Genomic DNA, 25,747 nt, shown 5'->3' with positions numbered 1-25,747 from the left:
CTCAGAACTGTCCTGGATCACTGCATTGCTTTTAGTGACAAAGTCAATCACATTTGATCATCCCACAATGTTTCAGTTACTGTGTATAATGTTCTCCTGGTTCTGCTGATTTTACTCCACATCAGTTCATATAGATCTTTCCAGTTCTTGATATCTTTTATTTTCATTAGTCTCAGAGAATTATTATTATTATTACTGCTAGCAGAACAGTGTTCCCCACATTGACAATAATGCTGTCACCCTTAATTTATTACCTCTCTATCCCTCTATCTCTAAGAAGTGTTATTTCTCTCTCTCCCTTTAATTTAATCCAGCCCTTCTCTGTTTAGTCAGTTTGCCTTTCCACACCTAACTCTCTTCTCACAACATCCTTATCAGGAGAAGAAGTCAATCTCAGACTCTGAAGAAGCCTAGGATAATCCAAATGTAAGTTCTTTCATGCATTCTCATCTCTACTTCAACACATCAGGAGCTCATAGCTCTCCTCTCATCATTCCCAGAAGTCTCAGAAGATATTTCCTTTTCAGAACCAACCTTGACTTATACTTGGAACTTTCTTATATCCTCAAGATGTTAGTCACATAGTTATCTCACCTTTCTCTAGAATTTCCAATCTCTTAACATTTTTTCTTACCTTTAAATATACCAATAAAAATAGCTAGTATTTAAATAATGCCTTAAAGTTTGCAAATCACTTTACAAATGTTATCTTGTTTGATATGCTAAATTTCAGTTGGAGGTTAGTGAAAATAAAGACATGATTCCCCCCACCCCCACCCCCATCCAAGTTCATGGAGACTTTCACATTCATCCAAATACATAGTTGCCATGTTAGAAGGCATATAGTTTGGTTGGGGGTAGGGAAGTCTACAACAAGTAAATATAAAATATATATGCAAGATAATTTTAAGAGAGAGAGTAATGATAATTGAAGGGCATCAGGAAAGGTCTCATGTAGGAGGTAGCATCAGTACTGTACTTTTTTTTTTCTGTTGGGTTCCTGAATACTATTCTGCATGTAAAAACTACTAAGGATCTGGCTGTGGGCTTGTCAGGGACCACATCACAAGTATATGACTTGTATATCAACAAGTGCTGGAGGTGATAATAGGTCGTTCTAGTCTAGTCACAAGATCACAAAAGTGAGATCTTCTAATAGAGTGGCCAAGTGATCAGGTACAGTCTCTCATGAGTTAGCCCTATCAAAGCAGTGAAAACATTACAGAGAGGTGAAGGTAAGAAGGGAGGTAAGAAGGCCCCCTTGCACCCCCCTCCAACTGGTCTGGAACTTAGAGCTGCCCATTCTTAGGACAGGAGCAGACTTCTACTCAGGGGACTAGTACTTGTTGGCTCTAGGGCCTTCCTGGCCACTGAACTTACTTGGCCTAAGGGTTTCTGAAGCCCATTCCAACAAATTTAGCCTTGCTATCCAGCTCTTCCTCATTTCTTAGAATCTGATTATATTTGGCTAGACACTCAGATGGGTAGGGACACCAGAGACCTGTTCCCCCAACCAGGTCTATAATGAAAGTATCTTGTTCTCCCTAGAACAATGAGAAACAATTATTCCTCACCCATTAGACTGGGCCAGCCTGTATACCTGGAGCACCTTAGTCACAAGGCCAATCTGGTTCACTTTGAGCAGGAGGCAGTTTCAGGCTTTTTCATTCACAGGTGGGATTAGTCACTGTGAGATCATCCCCTACTACCTGAAGGGCTGCAGTAGTGGTAAAATTCTTCCAATGTTCCCAATCATCCTGGTCAAAAGGATCTTCAATAGACACCTCTGGATAGTCTTTGAAAAAGGTCTCAAAGAGGTTTCTAAGTGCAGTGTTAAGGGAGACATATCTGTTGGGGGTTATCAGGAGACTTGAAATCCAAATCATATTTCCCGGACTGCTATAATTCCAAGGCAGTAACATTTACTTATGTGATACAAGATCTCATCAGTATTGTTAGCCTTACCAAGAACATTCTTTGGGAACTTTAGTATCTTTGTCTGCCAAGATGTTTAGAGAAAGACCACCCTCTTCTCCTAAAATGGTGGCATTCTGTCCATATTTCTGCTTAATCACATTCTTCAGGTTGTGGTAGACCTGAATTCCAATGACCATAGCCTCCTTGAAGTTTACTGTTCCAACAAGGAGGATCCTGAACTCCAGCAGTGCCAGATTATTACCAGCATGGGAACTATGGCCGATCACAATGAAAGCTAGAACTAGCAAAGTGACTTCATTGCCTTCGAAGTCAGCAAAGTGGCAACATAAAACGAAACCTTTATCAGCAGCTCTGGCCTTACAGCCAGATACTCCTAATTCGGCATTTGCACCAAATTGAGATCTCTTCTCAGCCATCAATCACTAACATCAATCTGTCAATCTTCTGTTCCACAGTAATCAGTTTCTTGCTAATCAGGGTCAAGGCAATAGTTTTATTTAGGTACTCAACAGCTTCTGAGATACTTTTCCCCAGGTAGCAGGCCATATCATTATTATCTTAGAGCTCTAGGGCTTCACAGATACCAGTAAAGGAAGACTGTGCACCGCAGCTCAGAAGAGAACTTTTATAGCATATAGTATAGTGATATTAGTGGGGGTTCTATAAAAGTTGAAGACTTCTTGCATCTTGAGAACAGACATGTTGAGTTTCTGGCTGAGGCTTCCTCTGCTACACTCAAAGAACAGAGGCTGAGGGCTGAACTGTACATTAAAAGAATCTAGGGATTCCATGAGGTAGAGAAGAGGAAGGATAACATCCTAGACATGGGGAACCAATTGTGCAAACTCATGAATAAAGGAGATGGAAGGCTGTGCACAGGAAACTTATGACGGGACTACAAAACACGTGAAAAAGAGTAATATGAAAAAGAAAGGGAAGGTAGGTAGGAAGAGATAGTTCCAAATCCATCTAACAGTACAGTCATCTACACTGCATTTCCCAAATGAAGAGCATGAAATATTCTGGCCACTGTTTTGCTAAAATTTAGGTAAACCAAATCTACAATATTCCTTTGGTAGCATTTAAGTAATCATGTCAAAAAAGAAAATGAAGTTAGTTTGTCATAACCTGTTTTTAATGTCATATTGTTTTTTTGTGAATTCCCCTTTAGTATTTTAGATGTTGGCTAACTATCCTTTTAATTTTATATTCAACAATTTTACTTTTGAACATTTTATTAGAGAATAGTTGAGGTGGGGGAATCTACAACAACTTATATGTACAAAATAATAATGATTTTGATGAAAATAGTTAGCATTCATTAAGCTTATAATATGTTCAAGGCTAAGTGTTTTGCAAGTATTCTCTCGACAACTTTAGGAGATAATATTATCCTATTTTACAGACAGGGAAACAAGGAAGGGCTAAGTGATTTGTTCAAGATTACATTGCTACTAGAAAGTATCTGAGGCCAGACTTAAATTCAGGCTTTCTTGACTACAAACTCAGGGCTTCATCCACTGCACCATCAAGCTATTTATAAACATATATGTATACATTAAGCAAGTCAAATTTAATGGTCCAGAATTTGCACTCTCTGTTCTCTTTTTCGTTTTTGAAAATCAGGACATTTGCTTTATTCCAATTTTAGGGAATTTCACCTACTCCCCATCTACGAATCACTGACATCTGCTCAGTAATCACATTCCTTGCCCTGGAATTTTGAACTCAAAAAGCAACAAGAGGATTTTTTTTTTATTGTCACTTAACCCTTACCTATTTTTTCCCCTATCCATTTAAAATAACATTCAATTTGAAAGAGAAAAAAAAGTAAAATCAGAGTTGTACAGTTCTACCTTCTTTGTAATTAGTCATAATCTCAAATGAGATAATACAAGTACAAATATTAAAATATCAAAAAAGCTTTATTTGATATTATTATTAGCTTTTTTCTATCTCACTTGGCTTAGCTCATCCATTTGTTTCATTTCTGCCTACATTTCATTCCTACCAGTCACACAAACTGGAACATCACCTGGATTTATCTTCCTCCTTCATACTTAGCATTTAATGTTGTGAATCCCTTTCTTTCTTCAGAAGATATCTCACATCCACCCCATCTCCTTTAATTCCTATATCACCATCCTATTTCAGGAATTTTTCCTCACATATCTAGATTATTACATTCCCATGCTGTTCCATAATTGAATTCTTCTGCACTGGACTTCACTTTTCTTCTTCCACAGTGTTATATGGGATCACTGTCTTTCATTCTGGAATCTCTTGTTCCATTATTCTTTCATCTTTCTCACCCAGTTAATTCTCAACCTTGGGGTTATTATTAATGCAACACAACTGTATTGCAATTAATCTGAACTATTAGCTACTCACCAATCCAACACCTAACCTGGCTCTGGGTATGCACAAAAGCAGCAGCTCCACTAAGTTCTTTCTTCATTCTTGCCTCCCAGAATCCTTATCTTCCTTCAAGATCCAGGTTTGGTCAGATGCCACCTTCTATGAGATACTTTCCCTGCCTCCCATCAGTTCTTAGTGTTTTCTTTCCCTTGATAAAACCTTACTTACCTGTACATATTATACCCTCCCCCACCAGAAGAATGTAAGCTTCTTTAGGGCAAGTGACCATTTTGTTTTTATTTTTTGCATATCCAGCACCTATTATGATGCTTTACAAAGTACTTAATATATGCTCAACTGAACTGATTTCCCTGTTCTCTTTTCTAACTTATTCTGCATTCCACTAATGATTATCTTATTAAAACAATATTATCATGGTATCACTCTCTTATTTAAAAAACTTAAAAAGCTTTTCTACTGCCCACTACCATCAAGCCTAAATATTTACTTGGCTTTCAAAGCCCGCCACAATCTGATTACAATGGATACTTCAATCTTATTTCTCATTACTCTCTAGTAAGTACCTTCTACTACAGTCAGGCAAATCTCCTTACTATCACCTATACACAGCCCACTGCTTATTTTCAATTCTGTTTTTCCTGTTCCTGAACTACTCTCATTCCTCCACCTCTCTAAATCATGATTATTCTTCAGGACTAATCTACTTTCCTCCACAAAATTTCCTACTAATTCAGCCCAGTGATTTTTCCCATCTTTTAATTCCTGTTTCATTTTCCCTCAATATCAACATTTTGCAGATAGTTGTTTTACACATAATGGTTTTGTCTCCTTAGGTACATATGTGAATTTTGTCTTAGTGTAGTTTTAAACATCAAATTCTGAAAGCTTAAAACTCATTAAGACTTTTGGTACATGCAATTTTATAAACTTGTTGAGGGAAGAAAACATATATTATATTTACTTTGTATCATACCCTGTCCATTCAGTTTGGATAGTTCAGCACAATGTAAAAACTGAAAAATTATTTAACTGAAATAAACATTTCTCTATGTCTGGTCATATGCTTTGGGCCTTAAAGGGTAAAATGACAAATTTCTTAGGAATTCTGTGTCATTCTGATATTATTCATAGGCACATTCTTATCCAACAAGATATTCACAATGACTGATAATGCAAAGTAGTTTATCAGATCACTACTTTATAAGGCAGGATACTAAGAGCACCAAGAAGTCACTGGATGAATGGGGAGAGGGAAGACAAGAAAAGGGGGACTAACGCCACCCTCTGTATACTCCACGGAATCTTGGCTACAGTCGATAAAATAAAAATAAGGGATGGAGCAGAGTCTTTATCAGAGGTCACTATAATTCTGAGGTTAAGAGATTTTCTGATTAGCTTAGTAAGCAGACAATTGTTTAGGAACTCCAGATGATTTTTTAAATGCAAGAAAAATACATTATTAGGAATTACAGAAATATGTTATATGGTTTAAACTGTATAATACTGAGAGAGCAGCTACATGGCATGGTGAATAGAACACAGTAATGTGGAACTAGGAAGCCTCAAGTTCAAGTTCTGCTTCAGACTCTTATTAGCAGTATGTTACTTTTTAGTTTCAGTTTCCTTATCTGAAAAAGGGAGTAACAGCAGTGTCTACTTTGCAGGGTTACTGTACAGATTAAATGAAATAATAAGTGCTTCGCAAATCTTAAAGCATTACATAAATATCAGCTATTATTATTACTATTATTGAAATTGGGTTAAACATTAACTTTGTCCAATCACCACCCTGGGATTTTCCTTTCAAAGACCCTCAGTTAGATAAGTTATTTATTTTAATCCATAACTAAACTATCAACAACTTAAAAATAACTTGTATTAAGAAGAGTTTTTTGAATTCCATTATTTAAGATAATACATGATAGATATGGGCTCCAACGAACTTGAAAGCCCAACTTTTGTAATTTATTAGTTTTCTATTATATATTTGCTATTATTTCAGTGAAAAAGGCAATTAATTTTAGTGTCAGAAATATCAAATGAAAACTCCCATGGAAACTTTAGTAAAATTTCAGAGAGGTCTACAAGATCTTCAAGTTCTTTCTCAAACTGATCTTGACGACGGTTGTAGAACACACAGAAATTCTGACAATGGTAGAGAAATGTAACAAGAATTTCAAACTTAAGCATGCAGTCACTTCATGCAGGGTCAGAAAGATGAATCAAGCATTGCTTTGAAAAGTAAAAGGGGATAGGGAACTGCTATGAGTCACCAGATTTCTAAAGTGCTACATTTAAAAAGTAGGGCAAAAAATAAGATAACATAAAACATGACAGTTATTTTGTAATAGGTTCCTATTCATAAGGTATAGAGAAGTGATGATTTCATGACCTTTAATGAAGATTAAACTAATTTTTTTATGATAAAACTGGCAGTAAAAGGAAACATTAATCTTAATGATTAAGAGGTAAACTGGATTTCCAGTCCACATATAAAACAAGAAAATTATTATCAGCATATCTTGGGTTTTTAAGAACGAGTTGGCAGATATCTTATTTTATGATAAACTACATGTCAAAAATGTAATTTAGTCAAAACAAATGGTTAAAGAATTAATGTCCAAACCAACAACATTCAAGAATGAAATTATTCAGTTTCAAATTTAAATTGTTAACTTTTAGAGAGAATGAAAAGATTATTTTTTACCATGTGTAGCACATTCAGTTTAAACCAAATGATGATAGAAGTGAAAAGTTATAGCTCTTTAGAAAACATTTTTTTTACTTTGAAGGCCATCATGTTTTATGTTATATGGAATATTTCTGAGGGAAGTGTACTTCCATGACAATCTATGCTCTCTAAACTCAGCAGTGTAAAAATTGTATTTCGTGCAGAGTTCTTACCACTAACAAGGCACTATCATCAGTGTGCTGAGACCTTCTGGATGGAAAGGGACACTAGGGAAGGGGGAAAAAATGAAGTAATGTCAACAATACACAATAAGGGCAGAAAATATACAAATATAAACATTTTGGGAGAAGACATTAATATAAGAAGTAATGAGAAGATTGCTAGCAAAGTGCCACATTCATACAGCCTTGGAATTCCATTCGTATCAATCAACAAACATTTATTAAAAGCTTACTGTGTGTCATGAATACTTTGTCTTCACTTGGTGAATATTACTATATAAAAACAATGTATATGCCACCTAAAATCCCTTGGAAGCAAGCAGCAATAAGGCAGTGCACATTATGCAGAAGAGGAAGCAGGAGCAAAGAGTACTCTAATGACATTTTCATGCCCATTTGATAAGAGAGAAAACCAGGAAGAAATCTCAGCCTGCTCATGGTAAGTTTAGGTGCCTACTATTTAAGTTTCTCAAAGGAAATTCAGGATTGTAGGAGTCAAGTGGCCAAATCCTTAGGATAGATACATTTGAAAATTAAAATTCCAGCCATTTTCTTCTTTTGATTTGTCCAGATGACTTATGACTTATGAATATGTTATCAAGAAAGAAGAAAATCTTTGGGAAAAGGAAAGTAAGAAAGAATATGGATTACAAGGACTTCAAAAATTCTACTAGTAGGGGGCAGCTGGGTAGCTCAGTGGAGTGAGAGTCAGGCCTAGAGACAGGAGGTCCCAGGTTCAAACCCGGCCTCAGCCACTTCCCAGCTGTGTGACCCTGGGCAAGTCACTTGACCCCCATTGCCCACCCTTACCAATCTTCCACCTATGAGACAATACACCGAAGTACAAGGGTTTAAAAAAAAAATTCTACTAGTGATAACTCTGTGTTCTCTTTAAGACACTCTGCCAACCCAAAGGCCTGAATTTAAAGAACCAAGTGAAATAATGTTCATGTACCCAATTAAAACAACATTTTTTTTGGTCTGGCCCTCTAATTCATTACTCTATGGAACTTTTTTTCATCAATGTAGACCAGTAATTATTCATAACTTTAGAGAATTCCCTGGGTTGCCAACAGTGTCCTTTGACAGACATCTAGAGTGTGCTTAAAAAAAGGGCTTAAAATCCAGATTCCAAAGATGCTTCTCTACACACAACACTAGGTATAAATGGATAATTATTTGACTGAAAAACAAATTTCCAAGCAAATCTCAGTCCAAGTATAATTTTTTATATATTCTGCATTTAAGCTAACTTAGTTACAAATATTCAAGCATTAAGTGTGTAACCCACTTGTTATCTAAATAAATAACTTTAAAAAAGTAAAGTACAAACTGGAACTTGTTTTTGTTACCTGACATATACTCACACAAATTTTTGAAAAAGTGAGAATCACATAGTGGGAATGATAAGATAGCAATATAGAGGGAATAAGTTACTTATAAAACAAATGCAAGTTTTAATCATCTTAGAAGGAAAATTAGATAAAAATAATTGTGTAATTTCTTTACAAGGTCAGGGAATTGTACACATGAACCTATAAAGTAAATAGTCTATTCAATATTGAAACACTAATTTATAAATGGGGTATAATCAGTAACAGAAAGTACATACTAAAAAAAAATCACACAGAAGCAGAGGCAAAACAAGTGAAATTCTAAGATAAAAGAAAAACGACAATATTTTGATATGAGAAAAGTTAATAACACTAGATTCCATGCTTTGAAAGATATAAAATTTTAAAGATAAAGTCAAGATACAATCTTACTCTCTTACCTCACTATCGGGAAGGTTTTGTTTCTGTGGACTCTGCGATGCTTTTTGCTATAAATATAGACAGAACTTGTTAGGACTAAATAAATGACAAAAGTAAAATTTTGATTATCATTATAAAATATTTATTATGGAGTATATGCATTGTTAGGGGAAGTTTACTAATGGGGATTTTTCTATACCAATGAAACCATGGGATTGTTTTTTAAAAATACACATTAATTTTATTAAGTACCTACTATGCATAAGGCACTATGCCAGCAGGGTTCAAGCATTACAACATAAATATATGTGAAGCCCTTGTCCTTAGAGTCTTGTAATTGAAAAGGGGGAAATCCAACAAACTCACATGTAAGTACTATTATATTTAGACATATGAAATTAAAAGTAGGTGAATAAAGATTCATAACCACAGTCATAGTTATGTTCTTCTCTTGCCACATTGGTTCCTTCAGAACAATTATGTTCTCATTGTTGTCTCTACAAATGCAACTCCAGCACCCATGCTTTATAATCTTGCCTTGTATTTCCAACTGCATTAGGGACAACACTTTACATTTACTGCTGGTTCCTTCTTCTCTTCCCACTCAATCATTCATTCTTTCACTCCAAAACACATATTAAATCAATATTATACATAAGATGCTAGGCACATGGCACAGCAGATAGAGAGCTAGTGGCTATTATTATCCTCCATTTTATAGTTGAGAAACTGAGTCAAATAGAGGCTAAGTATTTGAAGCTTTATTCACTGGAACACCAAGCTGACTAGTATATAAAGGATTTAGGTGCTATATATACATAACATAGAAAGGTGATATTAAGTACATGTTATTAATTTCTATACAGTTTTATGATATCATAGTTTCTGAGTGAATGAGTAAATAAGCACTTGAAATGTCTTTAATGTACAACTTGGTTGAAATCTAAAAGGCATAATTAGCTATCAAGTATAAAAATATTTTAAAATATTCATTCTCATACCCATGTAGATGGTCAGAATTGTACTGAGAGAAAAGTTGTTTATATTTTAGGTTTAGTAGAGAATATAGTGAGGGAAGTGAAGGGGAGGGAGAGAATAAAGGAAGGAAAAGGAGGAGAGAGGGGAAGGGAAAGAGAAAGGGAAAGGAGAAGACAGAGAAATAAGGGAGGGGGCTAAATGTAGGGAGAGAATTTGGAATTCAAAAATGGAACTAAATTTAGAACTAAAAAATGCTAAAAAAAAGTAATAAATGCAAAAAACAAACAAATTACTGTGAAGAAAAATAAAAATCAAAGTGATGCTTGATTTTAAAATTCCTTTTTCATAGAACCACAAATCACTATTAATCAATATTTTCAGCCTAATTACATTTAATTAGGGGAAAAATAAAAATAAAATAAATTAATTCAATGAAATGCCAACATAAGACAATCTACAAAAAGAGTATCAGAAACATATTTCTGTACTTCAGAATACATTTTCTGGGTAAAATTCTGAATACTGGTTGAAATATTTCACCTTGACAAAGTCCAGAACAGCATCTCTTTGTATTTGTTTAGTCCTTATTTTCTCCTCTTCATACTGCAGAGCAGCAAGTTGTGCTTCTTTCCGTGTACGCTCTAACTGGTCTCGTCTTCGGTGAAATTCCATGTCTGTCTGTGAAAGTTATAAAAACATTGTTATTTCCCTTAAGCAAACAGGCAGAATTTTAAAGCTTAACTCATGATAGGAGATAAGAAACAGCTAACAAAGGCAATCTTTTCTCTGTCTTCTATTCCTTAAATAGGTATATTACCAATGTTTTCTATAGTTTTCCTTTTGTTGATTTGAACTGAAATAATCCAAGGGGAAAAGGCTAATTTTCTGTTTTGGAAGGAGTAGAAACTGTAGATGTCTAACTTCAGGGTTTCCAAGTAGAATCATAGCATTGCATCAGAGAACTTGTTTGAGCTCACAAAACAGATAATAAGGTTATAGATATCCAGAAACCAATGGCAATTGGCTAAATAATAGAAAAGGAAACAGTTTTTCCTAAGAATAAAGCTCTACCATTCAGCAAATTACCTGATTGTGACTCTGTGATAATGATAGAAGATAAGATGCTTCAACTGGAATCCTGATCAAAAGAAACAAACATTTTTCAGTAACAGGATAAATATAGAATTCAAGTGATATATAAATACACACACACACACATATATAGTTTTAATATACTGCAAAGATATCCTTTCAGTAGATACTCACTGGTATATAATTTTAATATATTGCAAAGATATCCTTCCAGTAGATACTCACCTCACTGGTAGGACAGTAGTAGTATTGTAAAAGAAACTATATTTTATAAACATGGGCTAATCATTAAATCAGGCTAAGGCAATAATTGATGCTACTAACTCATGTTTCAGGTGATTTGGTATCACTGATTAAGATGTCTGCTAATAAGTATTTATACCATTGGGACAAACAAAGCTAACTACAGATATCTATAGTTATCTAAAGTAAGTTTTTTCCAAAATTAGCTATATTTATTCCATCACTAACAGTTATTTTCTTTACCAGGACGAATCACAGAGATCCATGTAAGTCAAAATCTTTTTTATATGTAAGACTATTTTGAAGATGTTAAATCTGGACCATAAGTCAACTTGGTAATGATTCTTAGTGAACATAAGCTGGTTTTCGATAGAATAACTATCACATAGAAGAATACTAATTAATAATAAAATGTGAAAATTCAGTTGATTTTGATTTTTTAACAAAGGGAAGCCCTTTGAAAATTCTTATTTTTACATTGAAGTCTTATGTAAGTGATTTCTTATTCTTTAGCATGTTTCTTTCCTGTAAACCTGTAATTTATTAGTTTTTCTGAAAGCAAAATATTCTAGAATATTAACCTTTTTCTAGTTTTCAACATGCTACATAGGATGTAACTACCATAACCATAACTAAGCCATCAGAAAATCATGGTTATTTCATATTTATCAAGTCATTCCCTTGCCAAAAATCTCCAATGGATCCCTCAGTGTATACATGATAAGATTCCAATATCTTAGCTTGGTTTAACAGTTCTCCCTGAGCTAGTCTAATCTTGTCACTCATTACTCAAGAAACTTCTGGTAAACCTCCTGGTCCAGTGTACTCAGTGTGTCTCTTTAACACACAGTGACTACTGATTCTGAGTCAAACACACACTATTCCTCATGTGTAAAATGTCTGAATCCTTCCTTCCATGTTCCAAGCTTCCAACCTCAAGTTTATTCCCTCTGTGATGAGGACTGCAAGGCTATACCAATTTCCACTCTCTGAACTCCAATAAGGCTTACTTTCCTAAGTTAATAAACAATATATAAGGTAGCAATATGAAGAAATACATCTCAGTCTTAATCTTCTCTGCTCCATGAAACCCTGAAAAATAATCTATTATAAAGTGATATAGCTCTTATATAAAATTTATGACACCTATATATGTCACTGATTTGGCAAAAAATCATAAATACTTTTTTTAATTGCCCTTTGCAGTATTTGTAACATATTTCCATCTGGACTGTAAATTCCGTTAGGGCAGAAGGCATGGCTCTGAGAAAGAATAAGGAATTGTATGCTCTAAGAAAGCTTGAAAATTTATATACTCAGTATGACTACCTGTCAGAAACCCTTGCCATAACAAATACCACTGGATTTATAAAAAACCAAATATTTATGTACCATGGAGAGAGAAATTTTCTTTTCTGGACAAGATGGGTGCCTGAGCAGGGACAGACCATCTAATTTCTACATACCTATTCCAGCAAAAACTTGAAATTTGCATCAGACTAATTAATGAGCAAGAAATCCAAAGAATGGAGCACGTAGGTGGCTCAGTGGCTAGAGAGCCAGGCCTAGAGATGGGAGGTCCTGAATTCAAATTTGACCTTAGACTTCATAGCTTGTGTGATCCTGCACAAGTTACTTAACTCCAATTGCCTAGACCTTACCACTCTTCTGCCTTAGAACCAATACTGAGTATTGCTTCTAAGACAGAAGGTAAGAGAAAAGAAAGAAAGAAAAGACGTCCAATGAGAAACTATAGTAAGTGATTCTGCTGAGGTCAAATGTGAGAAAGATGGCTTAATTTGATATATAATTTTGCTAAAAAAATTATAATCTCTCAAAATCAACATTACTTTTAAAATTTACTAAATCAATTCAAAATGTTTTCAAGCTCTTTTGGTTGTCTGTGTCTCCTTCTGAAACTCCTAGTCTCTTCTGAATTTTTTTCTAAATGCTACAATGAAAAAATGCAACTTTTCTTCTTTTTTGAGGGTGGAGCCATTCCTATCAATAGTTTGGTTATTTCTTACAGTGTAATAAACATTCCATTATATGCATATACCATAATTTGTAGGTTTTCCACAATTAATGGGTACGTCTTAGTTTCTAATTCTTTGCTAGAGCAAAAAGTACTAATTAAATACTTATAATACTTTCCAGAATGGCTGGAACAATCCAAAACTATCAAGAGTACATTAATTTGCCTTTCTTATCCAAGCCTCTCCCCTCAAATAGCTGTCATTGAGGTGGAACCTCAGAGTTATTTGCATTTCTCTAATCATCAGTGATTTGGAGTATTTTTTTCATACAGCTCTTAATAGTTTGAATTCTTCTTTGAGAACTGCTTGTTTATATCCTTTGAACATTTATCAATTGTGAATGACTTATTCTTTACATTCAAATAAGTTCCTTATATGTATTTATTTTGGAAATGAGATCTCGATCTTTAAAGAAATTGCTTCTTTTAATTTTAAAATAATAATGCTATTATGTTCACTTTCTTTTTGGCAGCGTGACCCTAGGCCAATATCTTAAGTTCTTGGGGCTAAGATGTTAAGTTAAAGAGAAGGTGCTGACAGTGAGTTTCTTATTCCAATGAAATTCTGGTTTGATTCTATTTTTGGTCTGGCTTGATCTAAACATTATGGAAATAAAAAAACTAAAGACTGTGGAGCTTTCCTCCTCTATTCAGTTTATAATAAATTTTTGGAATTCTGAGATGAGAGGCATATTTCTAACTCTAAGGAGAAAATTTTGTAAGCACATTAAATGCAAAGGTTATTAGAGGAAAACACTATGAGCACATGATTGTTTTATGTCTCAGTTTCCCAAATGTAAAGTGAGCATAAAATTTTATATTTGCTTCTCCTAAGCATCCTAGCCTAAAAATAAGTTCTGCCTATGTTTAAGGCAAATCTTCTTTCATTATTATACTTTTAAGTATTCAGTAAATTTTTATGAGAACCACATTTCATTTAAGATGCATCTACAATAACAGTCTTCAAATTAATTATTCAATAAAAATGATGAAGATCTTATTTTTGGATAAAAAACTTATTTGAATATATCTTGAATAAGTGATATGTTGGCTGAAAGATTATAGGATTGTCTATAGATTTACATACATAATTCTAACCTAAGAAAACTGCATCAGGCTAACAAGAATTATTAGGTTTACTGAACTATAAATTATATCACATATATATCAGGAATATCCTGAAACTTGAATTGGAAATATTGTAGTTTTCAGTATATTGTTATTTGCCCTATTAAAAGAATTAGTGTAGTATTTCATATCTGGGGAGGTTGGGGTAAGTATAGCTGGTAAGTTATTTGATTTTGTTGGTTTTTTTTTTTGTAAAGTTGGGATTTTAGTAGTGTTTCATTATTGTATTGTTGTGATGGATGGGCTTTAGCTCTGTTAGGGTGGATTTTGTTTATTACTATTTATATTGTTTTGGAAGTTGTTTGTGGGCGTAGGTTAAATAAATATTAAGATGAGAGTAATTGAAATCATAAAGGGTATAAAATTTATGACAGAATTGCTTTATCCAAAACTTTTCAGCTAGTTCTTTTTGTTTGTTAAATATCTTTCTAAAAAATCTAGAACTTAAATTTTTTCTAATTCAATATCCTTTAAGTTCTTGTCACTAAATTTTAATTTAGAAGCAAAAGATTATTGTGAAGAGTGAATGAAACTCAATCAGTAACTTTTAAGTTAGTTAATCAAAAACTTAAGTACCCCTACTTAGTACCTTACCAGTCACTAAATATGAGAGTTCACAAGTCACTTGCTAGAGTGGGTGATGACTCCAGAGGCCACTGCCCCGGACCCCCTTTCCCCGCAGTGCTAGGCAAATTGAAAGACTGCGATTGGTTCCTGTGAAGTGGGGAAGTGACATGGGAAAAGGATATAAAAAGTCCTGAACTTCCTGTCCAAGAATCTTCTCCTTTGGACTTCTTTGGAGGATGGCTCCTTGGGGCTTTTGGACTTGGAACTTTGCGCCTTTTGACTGGAGTTTTTGGCTTCAGGACTTCAACTTTTGGCTTTGGAGCTTCTTGGGAGTCAGGGGACTTTCTTGTTGGGTTCACTGCTGCCTTGGTGAGCTTAGCTCACAAGGGTTTTTCTGCATTGGGACCTTTCCTGGATCCTGCCTGGCTTGTTGGTGAGTGACCAGGATTCCCATGTGGAGATTAGAACTCTTGTCGGGAAGCGAACTTCAATTCACCAGATTAGCATTTAGGGTAGCTTAGGCAGTCTACTTACTTCTTTCCCTTCCACATTTTCCTTTTCACTAATATTCCAATTAAACAAAATCGTTAAAAGCTGATAACAGTTTTCTTGACTTAAGGGATAATAATCAGCAACCACTTTTTATTATAACTCTCTTATTTAGTCAAAACACCAATTTAACCATTATATTATGAATAGCATGATATGATTTTTCATACCTGTTTTGATGAGAGTATCTTCTTGTGTCTTCTGTTCTTTGAAAATCTCTAATGGGTACTGGCTTTACTGGTGAACTCTAAATCAAATAAAGAAGAAACAGAAAACTTAAGTGTATATATCCAGAATTCTGAACTATGAATGATGTAACAGTTCAAATTCCAATGTTCACTACCGAACTATCCTATTGATCTTGTCTTTTAGACTTTAAATAGCTTAGAAGAATCTGCATATTATATTTTATCACACTGATTTTTTAGAATTATTCTAATCTATGATCTTTTAAAGATTTGTGACTTACTGGAGTCTCCTTGTCTCAGAAGTCAGTTCTCTATCCATTATGCCAAGCCATTGGTTAGCCTTAATGCCCATTTTAATACTCTGAGGACTTTTATTAGTACATGTGTTCCTTATATCAGTTCAGACTGTAACTCTTTCATACCTACTATGTGCCAGACACTGTGATAAGTGCTTTACAAATATCTCATTTGATCCTCACAAGTCAGGAAAATAAGTGCAATTATTAACCCAGTTTTACTGTTGAATACATTGAGGTGAGCAGAGGTTAAGTGATTTGGCGTAGGTCACAAAGGTAGTAAATGTCTGAAGCCACATTTGAACTCAGGTCTTTCTGACCCCAGGCCCAGCGTTCCATCTACTATAGTCACTTATTCTACTGTAGCAGACTTCTTCATAAGTTGCTGAGGATAAAAAAATCACTACCTAGTGGTGAACCTTATAGTGATGGAACTTTCCAGACTCAGAATGGTCTTTGGACAACTGACACAATAGGCTCACATTATCTATATGAATTCCTTTTTACTTGGTAGGACATTGGAGAGGTTGTACTTTTCTGGGAAATCAATTTGGATTGGTAGACAGTATTGGATTTGGAGTCAGGAACTTGGCTAGAAATATGCCTCTTCTTGATATTCTCTTCTCTCCAGGTTTTTAAGACATTCCTCTCTCCTGGTTCTTCTTTTATCTAACTTCTCCTTTTCAGCCTCCCTTGCTGAATCTTCATCCAGGTTATACTCACTAGCTGTGGGTGAGCCAAAGGATTTTTTCTGAGCTCTCTACTCTTCTCCCTCTATTCTACTTCATATGGTGATCTCATTAGCACACATGGATTTAACAACCATCTCTACACTGGTAATTCTAGAATCCAATGATCCTGTCCTGATTTCCTTGTTGACCTAATCTCAAACTCATTATATCCAAAATTGAACTCATTATCTTTTCCCCTAAACTTCCCATTTCCCATATTTCCCTATTACTGAGAGAACTACTATCCTCCCAATGACCCACATTCACAAGCCAGGGTGTCACCCTTGATTCCAATCTGTTGTTAAGGCTTGTCGATTTTATCCTTATAATCTCTCTTGAATATGCTTTCTTCTCTCCTTTGACATTCCTATCATCCTGGTGAAAGTTATCATCTCATACCTGGACTAATGAAATGGTGTGCTGGTTAGTCTCTCTGCCACATAACTCCCTCTATTCCAGTTCATCCTCCACACAACTGTCCAATTTATCTTGCTAAAGTGCAGGCCAGGCTTTTTTCATTCTTTTATAATAAACTTCAGTGGCTCTGTTACTTCTAGGATCAAATATAAAATCCTCTTCAAAGCCCTTCTTAACCCATTCCTATTCTTAATCCTTACAACCCTTATATACTTTAGGACAGTGATGGTAAACCTATGGCATGGGTGCCAAAGACAGCATGCAGAGCACTCTCTGTGGATATGCAACTGCCCCCCACCGTCCCACCCCAGAGTTCATTACTAGAAAGGTGGAAGGACTCAGGCAGAGTCTTCCTTCCTTTTCTCTCCCTTTCCCCTCTCCACTGTGTCTAATGACATTTTTCACATCCTCTGCCCCTCTGCCCAATGGGAGCTCATAGGAGGTAAGGTGGGTGGCTCACAGGCAGCAGAGGCGGAGGGGAGCATAGGGCTTGGGCCCAAGTGCTTTGCTCCCCTCCCCATCTTTATACTTGCTGAGGACATTCCTCACTTTACTCACCCCTCTGCCCAGCAGCCCAATGGAGTGCTTCTTCCCTCCCCTGTGGGGGAGAGACACCTGGCACTCAGTAGGGGGGGGGGGGGGAATGGCACATGGTCTAGGGGGTGGGGGTAGGGCCTGGTTCTCCATATCTAAAAGGTTTGATATCACTGCTCTAGGATCAGGTGACCCTAACCTCTTTGCTACTATTTATATAGGACATTCACCTTCCAATTCTGAGCATTTTCTTTGGCTGTCCCCCAGGCCTCATCTCAGCCTCCCACCTTCAAGTGTCAGTCAAAATCCCACTCTCTCCAAGAAGCCTTTCCTAGTCCTCCTTAACCTTAGTGCCTTCGACTGGAGAATAACTTCCTTATACCTCAATTTATCCCATATATATCTTATTATTGTTTGCATGTTGTTTCCTCCATTATATTATGAATCTCGACAGTGAAGATTTTTTTCTTTGCCCTTTTTTGTATCCACAGTCTAGGTGCATAATAAATGCAAGCTGACTCTGACTGACTGACTATAGGCTAAATTTGGAAAGGTTCATCATCAAGGGATTGGCTAAAATGATGACTTTTTTTGGCTAGCAATTTGGGAAAACTATCTATAGTAAAGATGGGATATGTTGTCATATGCTTTGGAGGAGTCCCAGTCCCTATTTGCTATTCTGAAGTAGTAAGGTGTGTAAAATATACACAATATGCCAGCTTAAAAAGAAAGAAGGTTACTGCCACCCCCACTGATTTAGATATCTTTGAAATGTCACAGATGCAGGACTCATTCAATCATCTAGTTTATCAGCAAATAATAAATCTGTCTTACAAATACTTTGTCAACATCAGAGAAGCTGTTAAACATTTTCTCATTGAATTTTAAGTCACATATGGTTAAATTACTTTGTCTTATTTTTTAAAGGAAACAAACTTTCAAACAGGCTCAAAAAATTTAAGAGATACAGGATAAACAAAAATAGTATATAATAAATGGATTTGGATTAAAAAGATACAAATTATTTTTAAAACATCTCGATATGGGCTATTGTTTTAGAGTTAAAATAATGCTCTAATAGACATTTTCATTTTTAAAGGTAACATTACATTTAACAATAAACTCTTAATATCAACACAAAATAGAGGTGAAAAAAAAAAGAATTTGTTGTTAAGATCATAACATCTCAATGTAAATCATTCAGCAAATTAGCTGCCCTTTGCCTTAGTAGCTTGAATCATAAATATGTTCATCATTCAGCTGGTCCAGTGTTATCTCTGAGTTGTACCACTATGGTTAATATGACACAATCCAGCTTTACATGTAATATGTCTTAAGAGTCTCAACAAAAAAGTATTATATCCAGAGGCATTCAAATAGAAAAGTCAAAGGCCTTCTTTCTTTTTTTTAATAAGAACGAAATGCCCTAGCAATTTAACCCTATTTTTTGTGTTTACTTTAGACTGTAAGCTCCTTCAGGATAGGGACTGTCTTTTACCTCTTTTTTTATCCCCAGTGCTTATCACAATGCCTGGTATATTTTGGTGCTTTTTTTTTTTTACTGACTACTGCTAAAGAGAACAACTTTTTAGTTTCATTTTAAACTACTGATCATGCCATTTATATAGATCAGATTGTGAAAGAGTGGGAAAAGGAATTAGTTGTTTTTTTAATTGCTTCATTTAAAAAAAAAACAACTACACACCAAAACCTAAAACAGGCATAGCTGACTTTGGGGATCTAATTTATTCCCCTTCTTAATTATGAAATTGTTCTCCTTGAATGACAGTTGGACTCAAACCTAGCCAGATTTAGCAACAGCTTTAAAAAAATATATCTTCAGAATTTGAAAATTAATTCTTCATAAAACAAAGCAAATAATAATATCTAAAGAATGAAGTTTTGTTGTCAATAGTCACTCTAAGACCACAGAATTTCATACTATCATGAAGACTTTTGCCAAGGATTAGGAATAGATTTGAGTTTAAATATTTGTACCACCTCATGAGAAATCCGACGTTGTTCAATATATGATGTGAATTGTGAGCTGAGGCTTTCTGAATCCAGGCACTTGGGTTGCCTCAGCTCTTCTTCCTCTTCTTCTGTAGCACAGCTGTCAATATAGTCAATCTGATCCAGTTCATGTTCCACTTGACATAAAGAAAACACATATGCACACCAGAAAAGCATTCAGATTAAATAACCAATAGGGGAGAAAGAAACAGAAGCTATTAAGTATTGTGCTTACTTGAATGACTCCTCTAGGCTATTCCTGACCCACCACACTTTTTTACCAATATGATCCATTCTGAAAGGAGATCAGGTTAAATGTGTATCTGTGATCTGGCCTATAGCCACTATAAGAAAAATTTATCTTATTTGCCTTCCCATTTATGATAGAATACAACAATTAGTGGCAAAGTTACTGACATGAATTTTTTCATTCTTTCATTCTTGTTTAATTCTTCCAGTAATTCCTCTCAGCTTTGGGTAAGGCTATTTATACTTGTAAGAGAGCCAGATTATTTTTAAGTGACTGAAATATATTGCTTACATTTGGATTTGTTTTTAAGTACCTGGTTTAAGAAATAAGCACCTTGGGTTCAGTTCTTAGCTGATGTTTCCTCATAGAATTAAAAGTATACTAGATAACGGACATTCACATATTTCTTCCCATTTTTCTTGAGCTAGTGAATTGTGAAAAGGAGAGATGAGAGTGAGAAGAAAGTGGATGGGGTAGAAGAATGAGTGTTGACTAGTTTTTCCTTTTTTTCAATCTTATATATAACCTGTGGTAAATATTCTGATGCAGTTCTAATTAAGTCTTTTTGTACCTTGATAAGGAGAAGTGATGTTCCACTTAGACAACTTTACTGGCAACACAATTATTACTATTGCCTATTATGCAGCAGGGGGATTGGGACTGGATGTTTCAGACATGTGAGGGGAACCGAAACTTTTTTTGTCCCTTTTTCTTCTCAAAATGTATGGCAGGAAAAAAATAGCTAATAAGACATTAATTCTTCTAAGTGGTAATCAGCCTACCTATCTTTTTAAGTCAAAATTTTGGGGCGCATTTTAGATGAATAGTTAAATAACAGAACATAAAGGAAATATATTATCTTTTTACTTAAACCATTTTGATTTAAGTTAATGTAAAAAATAAATTTCTAAATTATCACTACTTTACTAAGACAAAGGAAGAAAGATTCCTATCTCACAGAAAAATCAAAATATAAACTTTATTTCACTTTGCTTGTCTCTGCCAGACTAGCCCTAGTCCTTGATAAGCCAAAATAACATCACAAGAAATAAATGAACTGTTAAAATTACAGACTATTATATATTATTACATTATTACATATCTTATATGGGGTAGTGGTAATGTTTTTGTTGGTGAAAAAGAGAAAACAAAAAGAGAAACTAGTACTGAAAAGAAGTGGGGAGAAAAAAATTTAGGAAACACAAAGAAGAGTCCGTTTTATTAGCAATTTCTTAAAAAGCATTATGTAAATGTCATTTTGGGTCATCTTCAACAGTGAAAATATGAAAAAGTACACTTGATATCATTTCAGTGGACCTCAATTTCCTCATTTGTAAAATAATAATAAGACCTCTAAGGCCTTCTCATCTTTAAGGCATAAGATTTAATGATCCAACAAACTTCTAGATAAATGATACCAGAATAGAATGGTAAAACAAATGGGTTACCATTAAGATTACTTGGGAGAAGGGAATCAGGGAATCCCTTTTACTAATCTTTGACCCGAAACAATGGTTACTTTTTAATTACTGGAGTAAATAAGATTAAGATCCAAATGCTCTGAAAGGGCAAAAACTTTCTTTGGGGGGGGGTGGGCATGATTAAACTAAAATACAACAAAGTTAATAGTCACATTCTTTTCAAACATGGTCCAAAAATTACTGCCACCTGGCTAGGTTTTTTGATGCAAGTTGCATTGAACCTAAAAGGAGATTAAAATGTGTACAGCAACACAACAAAGGTTTTTATTTTTAAAGTTTTCTTCCAAACAGTAAAGGGCATGAAAAATATTAAAAGAAGAAAAAAGTATTTAAAAGAAGATTGAAAGAAACAATAATTAAAATTATATCATGGTCCTGCTATACATGGAATCTATTCTACATATAAACAAGTTTCTAAAATGAAAAGAAAAAGACTACAGGGATAGAGAAGAAACTACAGGAAGGAGGAAAAAGGGAAGGAGATGTAAGAAGCTCTGGGTGTGGAAAAAAAGGGTTGAATAATTTAGATGTTATCAATGTATGCTTACCTCCACCATTTGTTACCACTATGCTGCCTCGGTTTTCTTGATACTGGCTTTCTCTTCTCAGTCTCTGTTCTTTAGTAATCTCTGCTACACGTAAAGGTAAATCTGAAAATTCATCTGTAGGCTTTACAAATATTAAAGAAAATAAATATTATTTCTAACTTTAGTCACAAACACTTAAGCATTGATTAATAACTAAATTTGAATTGAAAACTGTGTTTATATAATACAGTCATATATATGAACAAACAAAGCCAATGTCCAACTTGGGTATATACTTTTGTTACAAAAGCTCATTTTTAAGTGAATTGTTAGCAACTCAGAAACAGTTTTTATTTTTATCTTATTTTTAAACCCTTACCTTCAATACTGTGTATTGGTTCTAAGGCAGAAGGGCAGTAAGTGCTAGGCAATGGGGGTTAAGTGACTTGCCCAGAGTCACACAGCTAGGAAGTATCTGAGGCCATATTTGAACCCAGGACCTCCCATCTCTAAGCCTGGCTTTCAATCCACTGAGCCACCAGGGGCCCCCAGAAACATTTTTTAAAGAAAAAGTATAATAAGTGGTGGTTGAGTCCCCACAGCAGCCCAGGAAAATAATAAAAAAGGGTGAAATCTAATAGATTTACCTTGAAAAACAGAAATCAATACTATTGCAATAGTAGTCAATGAATAAAACAAAAAAGAAAAAGAAAATATTTATAAAAATGTATTTAGGATGTTGATTTTTTGGGTTGTTATTTAACTTTCTGTCTGGGTAAAAACTCTAATACAGAAGGGAGAAGGCTAGGCAAAAGGGCTAAGTGAGTTGCCCATGATCACATAGCTTGGAAGCAACTGAGGCCAAATTTGAACTGAAGTCCTTCTTGCTCCAGGCCTAGCATTCTATCCACCAAGCTACCTGGTTGCTCCTAGAAGGTTCACTCTTGAAGATAAGTGGTTGTGAGGTAGACTCCTTTTTCAATTCCACCAGCTGGAAACAAATACTCATTCAATTTTACTTTTCTTTCCTCTCCCTAAATAGTTAACTATCACCTAGAAACTATGCTCTAAAACCACCTTGCCTTACTAATTTCAGAAAATATTTGTGCTCTGATCAGCTCCTATTTGAGTGTCAGATTCAAACAGAAATGGATTCCTTCAGAAAACCATAAATGAATGTTAGGTTGTACCCATACTTCAATTTATTAAATATTTCCTAATTACATTTTAATCTGGTTCAGGGTGGCCCATATATGGACCAGGTATGACAATGTCCTACACAATCTACAGTTTTCTCCTTGACTCCAGAAAAGAATTAAGAACTCCTTTTATTCAATGGTTGCTGGGAAAGATGGCAGTTTCACACAATTCTTCCCCTAAGGTTCTGAGGAACCAGAAATGACAACTTATCTAAACTAGTAGATGGCCTAGAAAAAAAGGTTTTGCTGGGAAGGGAGGGAGATAGCTGATCTGCTTTGGGAGAAGTAGTTGAAAGGGAGATGGGAGACTCAAGAAAGAAGAGTACACATGTAGCAGGGAAGGAAAAATGAGAAAGAAAGGAAGACAGATCAAATTAAATTGCCCTCTATGTACAAGGCAATGTACTCTTTGTACTTCCCTTAAATTTTAGTGCTCTGTACCTAATAAATAAAACAAACTTTTAATAAACTGTTGAACTGATTGGAAAGCTTAAACGCTCAGGTCTTATCTAAAGGGGAGCAATAAAATTTCTCCCAGAAAGGATCCTAATCTCAGAAACTTTCAGTGTTTTGGCAATATTAGCCCAAAGAATAACACAAATCTCAAAGATTCTGGCTCATACTAGCTATTGAGGGAAGTAAACTACACTACCAACTAACCACTTAGAGGCAGGTATGTGGCTTAATTGATAAGAGTGCTTAGTCTGGAGTGAGGAACACAAATTCAAATTTGGCCTGATATAATTAACTAGCTGTTTAACCTTAGGCTAGGTGACTCAGTGGATAGAAAGCTAGGCTCAGAGATGGGAGGTCCTGGATTTGAATATGGTCTCAGACACTTTCTAGCTATGTGATCCTGGGCAAGTCACTAACCCCAATTGCCTAGCCCTTACTGTTCTGCCTTGGAACTGATCATTAGAATCAATTCAAAGATAGAAGGTAAGGATTAAAAAAAAAAAAGGACATTCTAAATTAGCTCAAATTAGGTTATTTGTTCAAATGGAGGCTTCTCAATATTAACTGGCCAATATGCTGAAATAAAAGAAAAAATATAGCTCTCCTTTGAAAAAAAAGATGCAAAATTACCATGTTAAAATAGTAATTTTTTTATATCTTTCCAAACAAACAGAGATACATGTAGGCTCTAAAAGTTTTACTTGCAACTTTGTTTTTGGATGCTACAGTCCCTTTCCAATATGCTTCCCACTGACCACCCCCTTGCAACAAAACCACAGATAAGCAAAACCAACCAAAACAGCAACCATGCCTTTGTATATATTATTCTGCATTGATATAAAAAAAGTAGTGAAATGTTTCACCACTAGTCATATTTAATGAATTGATGACTTTTAGTATTTTTATTCATATTATCCTAATTATTGTGAATAATGTTCTGGTTTTTCTCTATTTGGTATCAGTTCATTTAAATCTCATATTACTACAATATTTAACACTTGATTAATTTTTATTATGACTGTTCTCTTTTTTCTTTGTCACTTTGACTTTTATTTTTTATAATTCAATTATGGAACTTTTGTTTTATGCAAGCATGACTAGAGGTTTGGGGAAGTATGGTCTATATTCCAACCATTATGCACTTTGTTTCTTTGTACATGTATTTGTGTGCTTTAAATACCTATTTATAAATACTTCATGTTGCATGGTGAAAATAATTTTAGTTTTATTACTTAGAAATAATTTCTTATTCTCCTATTTCTGAATATGTTAAAAAAATTACTTACTTCATTCCCTGACCACCTCTTATCACCACTGTCCACACTATTAAAACCAGAATCAAGGGCCCCATATGGACGACTTAAGTACAATTCTTCATGGCTGAGAAGAAATACATTTCAATTAGTATATATTGCTAAAGCAAAGTCAGAAATGACATTTGATTTTTTAAACTTTTCTTTTCCTCCCAATTACATGTAAAAATAATTTCCAACATTTTATGTATTTTATTTTTTTTAGACCCTTACCTTTCACCTTGGAGTCAATACTGTGTATTGGCTGCAAGGCAAAAGAGTGGTAAGGGCTAGGCAATGGGAGTTAAGTGACTTACCCAGGGTCACACAGATAGGAAGTGTCTGAGGCCAGATTTGAACCCAGGACCTCCCATCTCTAGGCCTGGCTCTTAATCCACTAAGCCACCCAGCTGCCCCCAATTTTCAACATTTTAAAAAGAATTTTGAGTCTTGAATTCTCTTCCTCCCTGCCCCACACTGAGATGGTAAGCATTCTGAAACAGATTTTACAAGTACAATAAAATAAAACATTTTCCCACATCAATCCTTTAGTAGAAGAAAATTTGAACAAAAAAAATTAATAAAGTTAAAAGAGTCTGTTTTGGTCTGGATTCAAACTCCATCAGTTCTTTTTTCGGAAGCAATGGCATTTTTTACCTTAAGTCTTTTGGAATTGTTTTGAAACCTTATATTGCAGAGAATAGCTAAGTTATTCACAGTTGTTTGTTGTGGAGTATTTCTGTCACTATGTTCATTGTTCTCCTGGTTCTGCTTACTTCACTCTGCT

General features: G+C 34.8%; 1 protein-coding gene and 1 pseudogene across 3 annotated transcripts in view; both read right to left on the bottom strand.

Annotated features, from left to right (window-relative positions):
- Nucleotides 1-25,747, bottom strand: part of LRCH3 (leucine rich repeats and calponin homology domain containing 3) — a 131,772-nt gene that overhangs the window by 30,564 nt on the left and 75,461 nt on the right. For all 3 annotated transcript variants that reach the window (XM_044670022.1, XM_044670024.1, XM_044670023.1), the window contains exons 7-14: nt 24,955-25,048; nt 22,035-22,155; nt 19,744-19,892; nt 15,747-15,823; nt 11,051-11,100; nt 10,503-10,651; nt 9,005-9,052; nt 7,222-7,275 (exon numbers count right to left, since the gene is read on the bottom strand). In XM_044670022.1, coding sequence (XP_044525957.1) covers nt 7,222-7,275; nt 9,005-9,052; nt 10,503-10,651; nt 11,051-11,100; nt 15,747-15,823; nt 19,744-19,892; nt 22,035-22,155; nt 24,955-25,048 — 742 coding nt within the window. The remainder of the gene's footprint in view (nt 1-7,221; nt 7,276-9,004; nt 9,053-10,502; nt 10,652-11,050; nt 11,101-15,746; nt 15,824-19,743; nt 19,893-22,034; nt 22,156-24,954; nt 25,049-25,747) is intronic.
- LOC123242344 lies at nt 1,377-2,639 on the bottom strand (annotated as a pseudogene).

The sequence above is a fragment of the Gracilinanus agilis genome, chromosome 3 (assembly GCF_016433145.1).
Source record: "Gracilinanus agilis isolate LMUSP501 chromosome 3, AgileGrace, whole genome shotgun sequence".
Classification (NCBI taxonomy): domain Eukaryota; kingdom Metazoa; phylum Chordata; class Mammalia; order Didelphimorphia; family Didelphidae; genus Gracilinanus; species Gracilinanus agilis.
The sequence above is the reverse complement of the archived record's forward strand: the minus strand, read 5'-3'. Positions and strand labels throughout refer to the sequence as shown.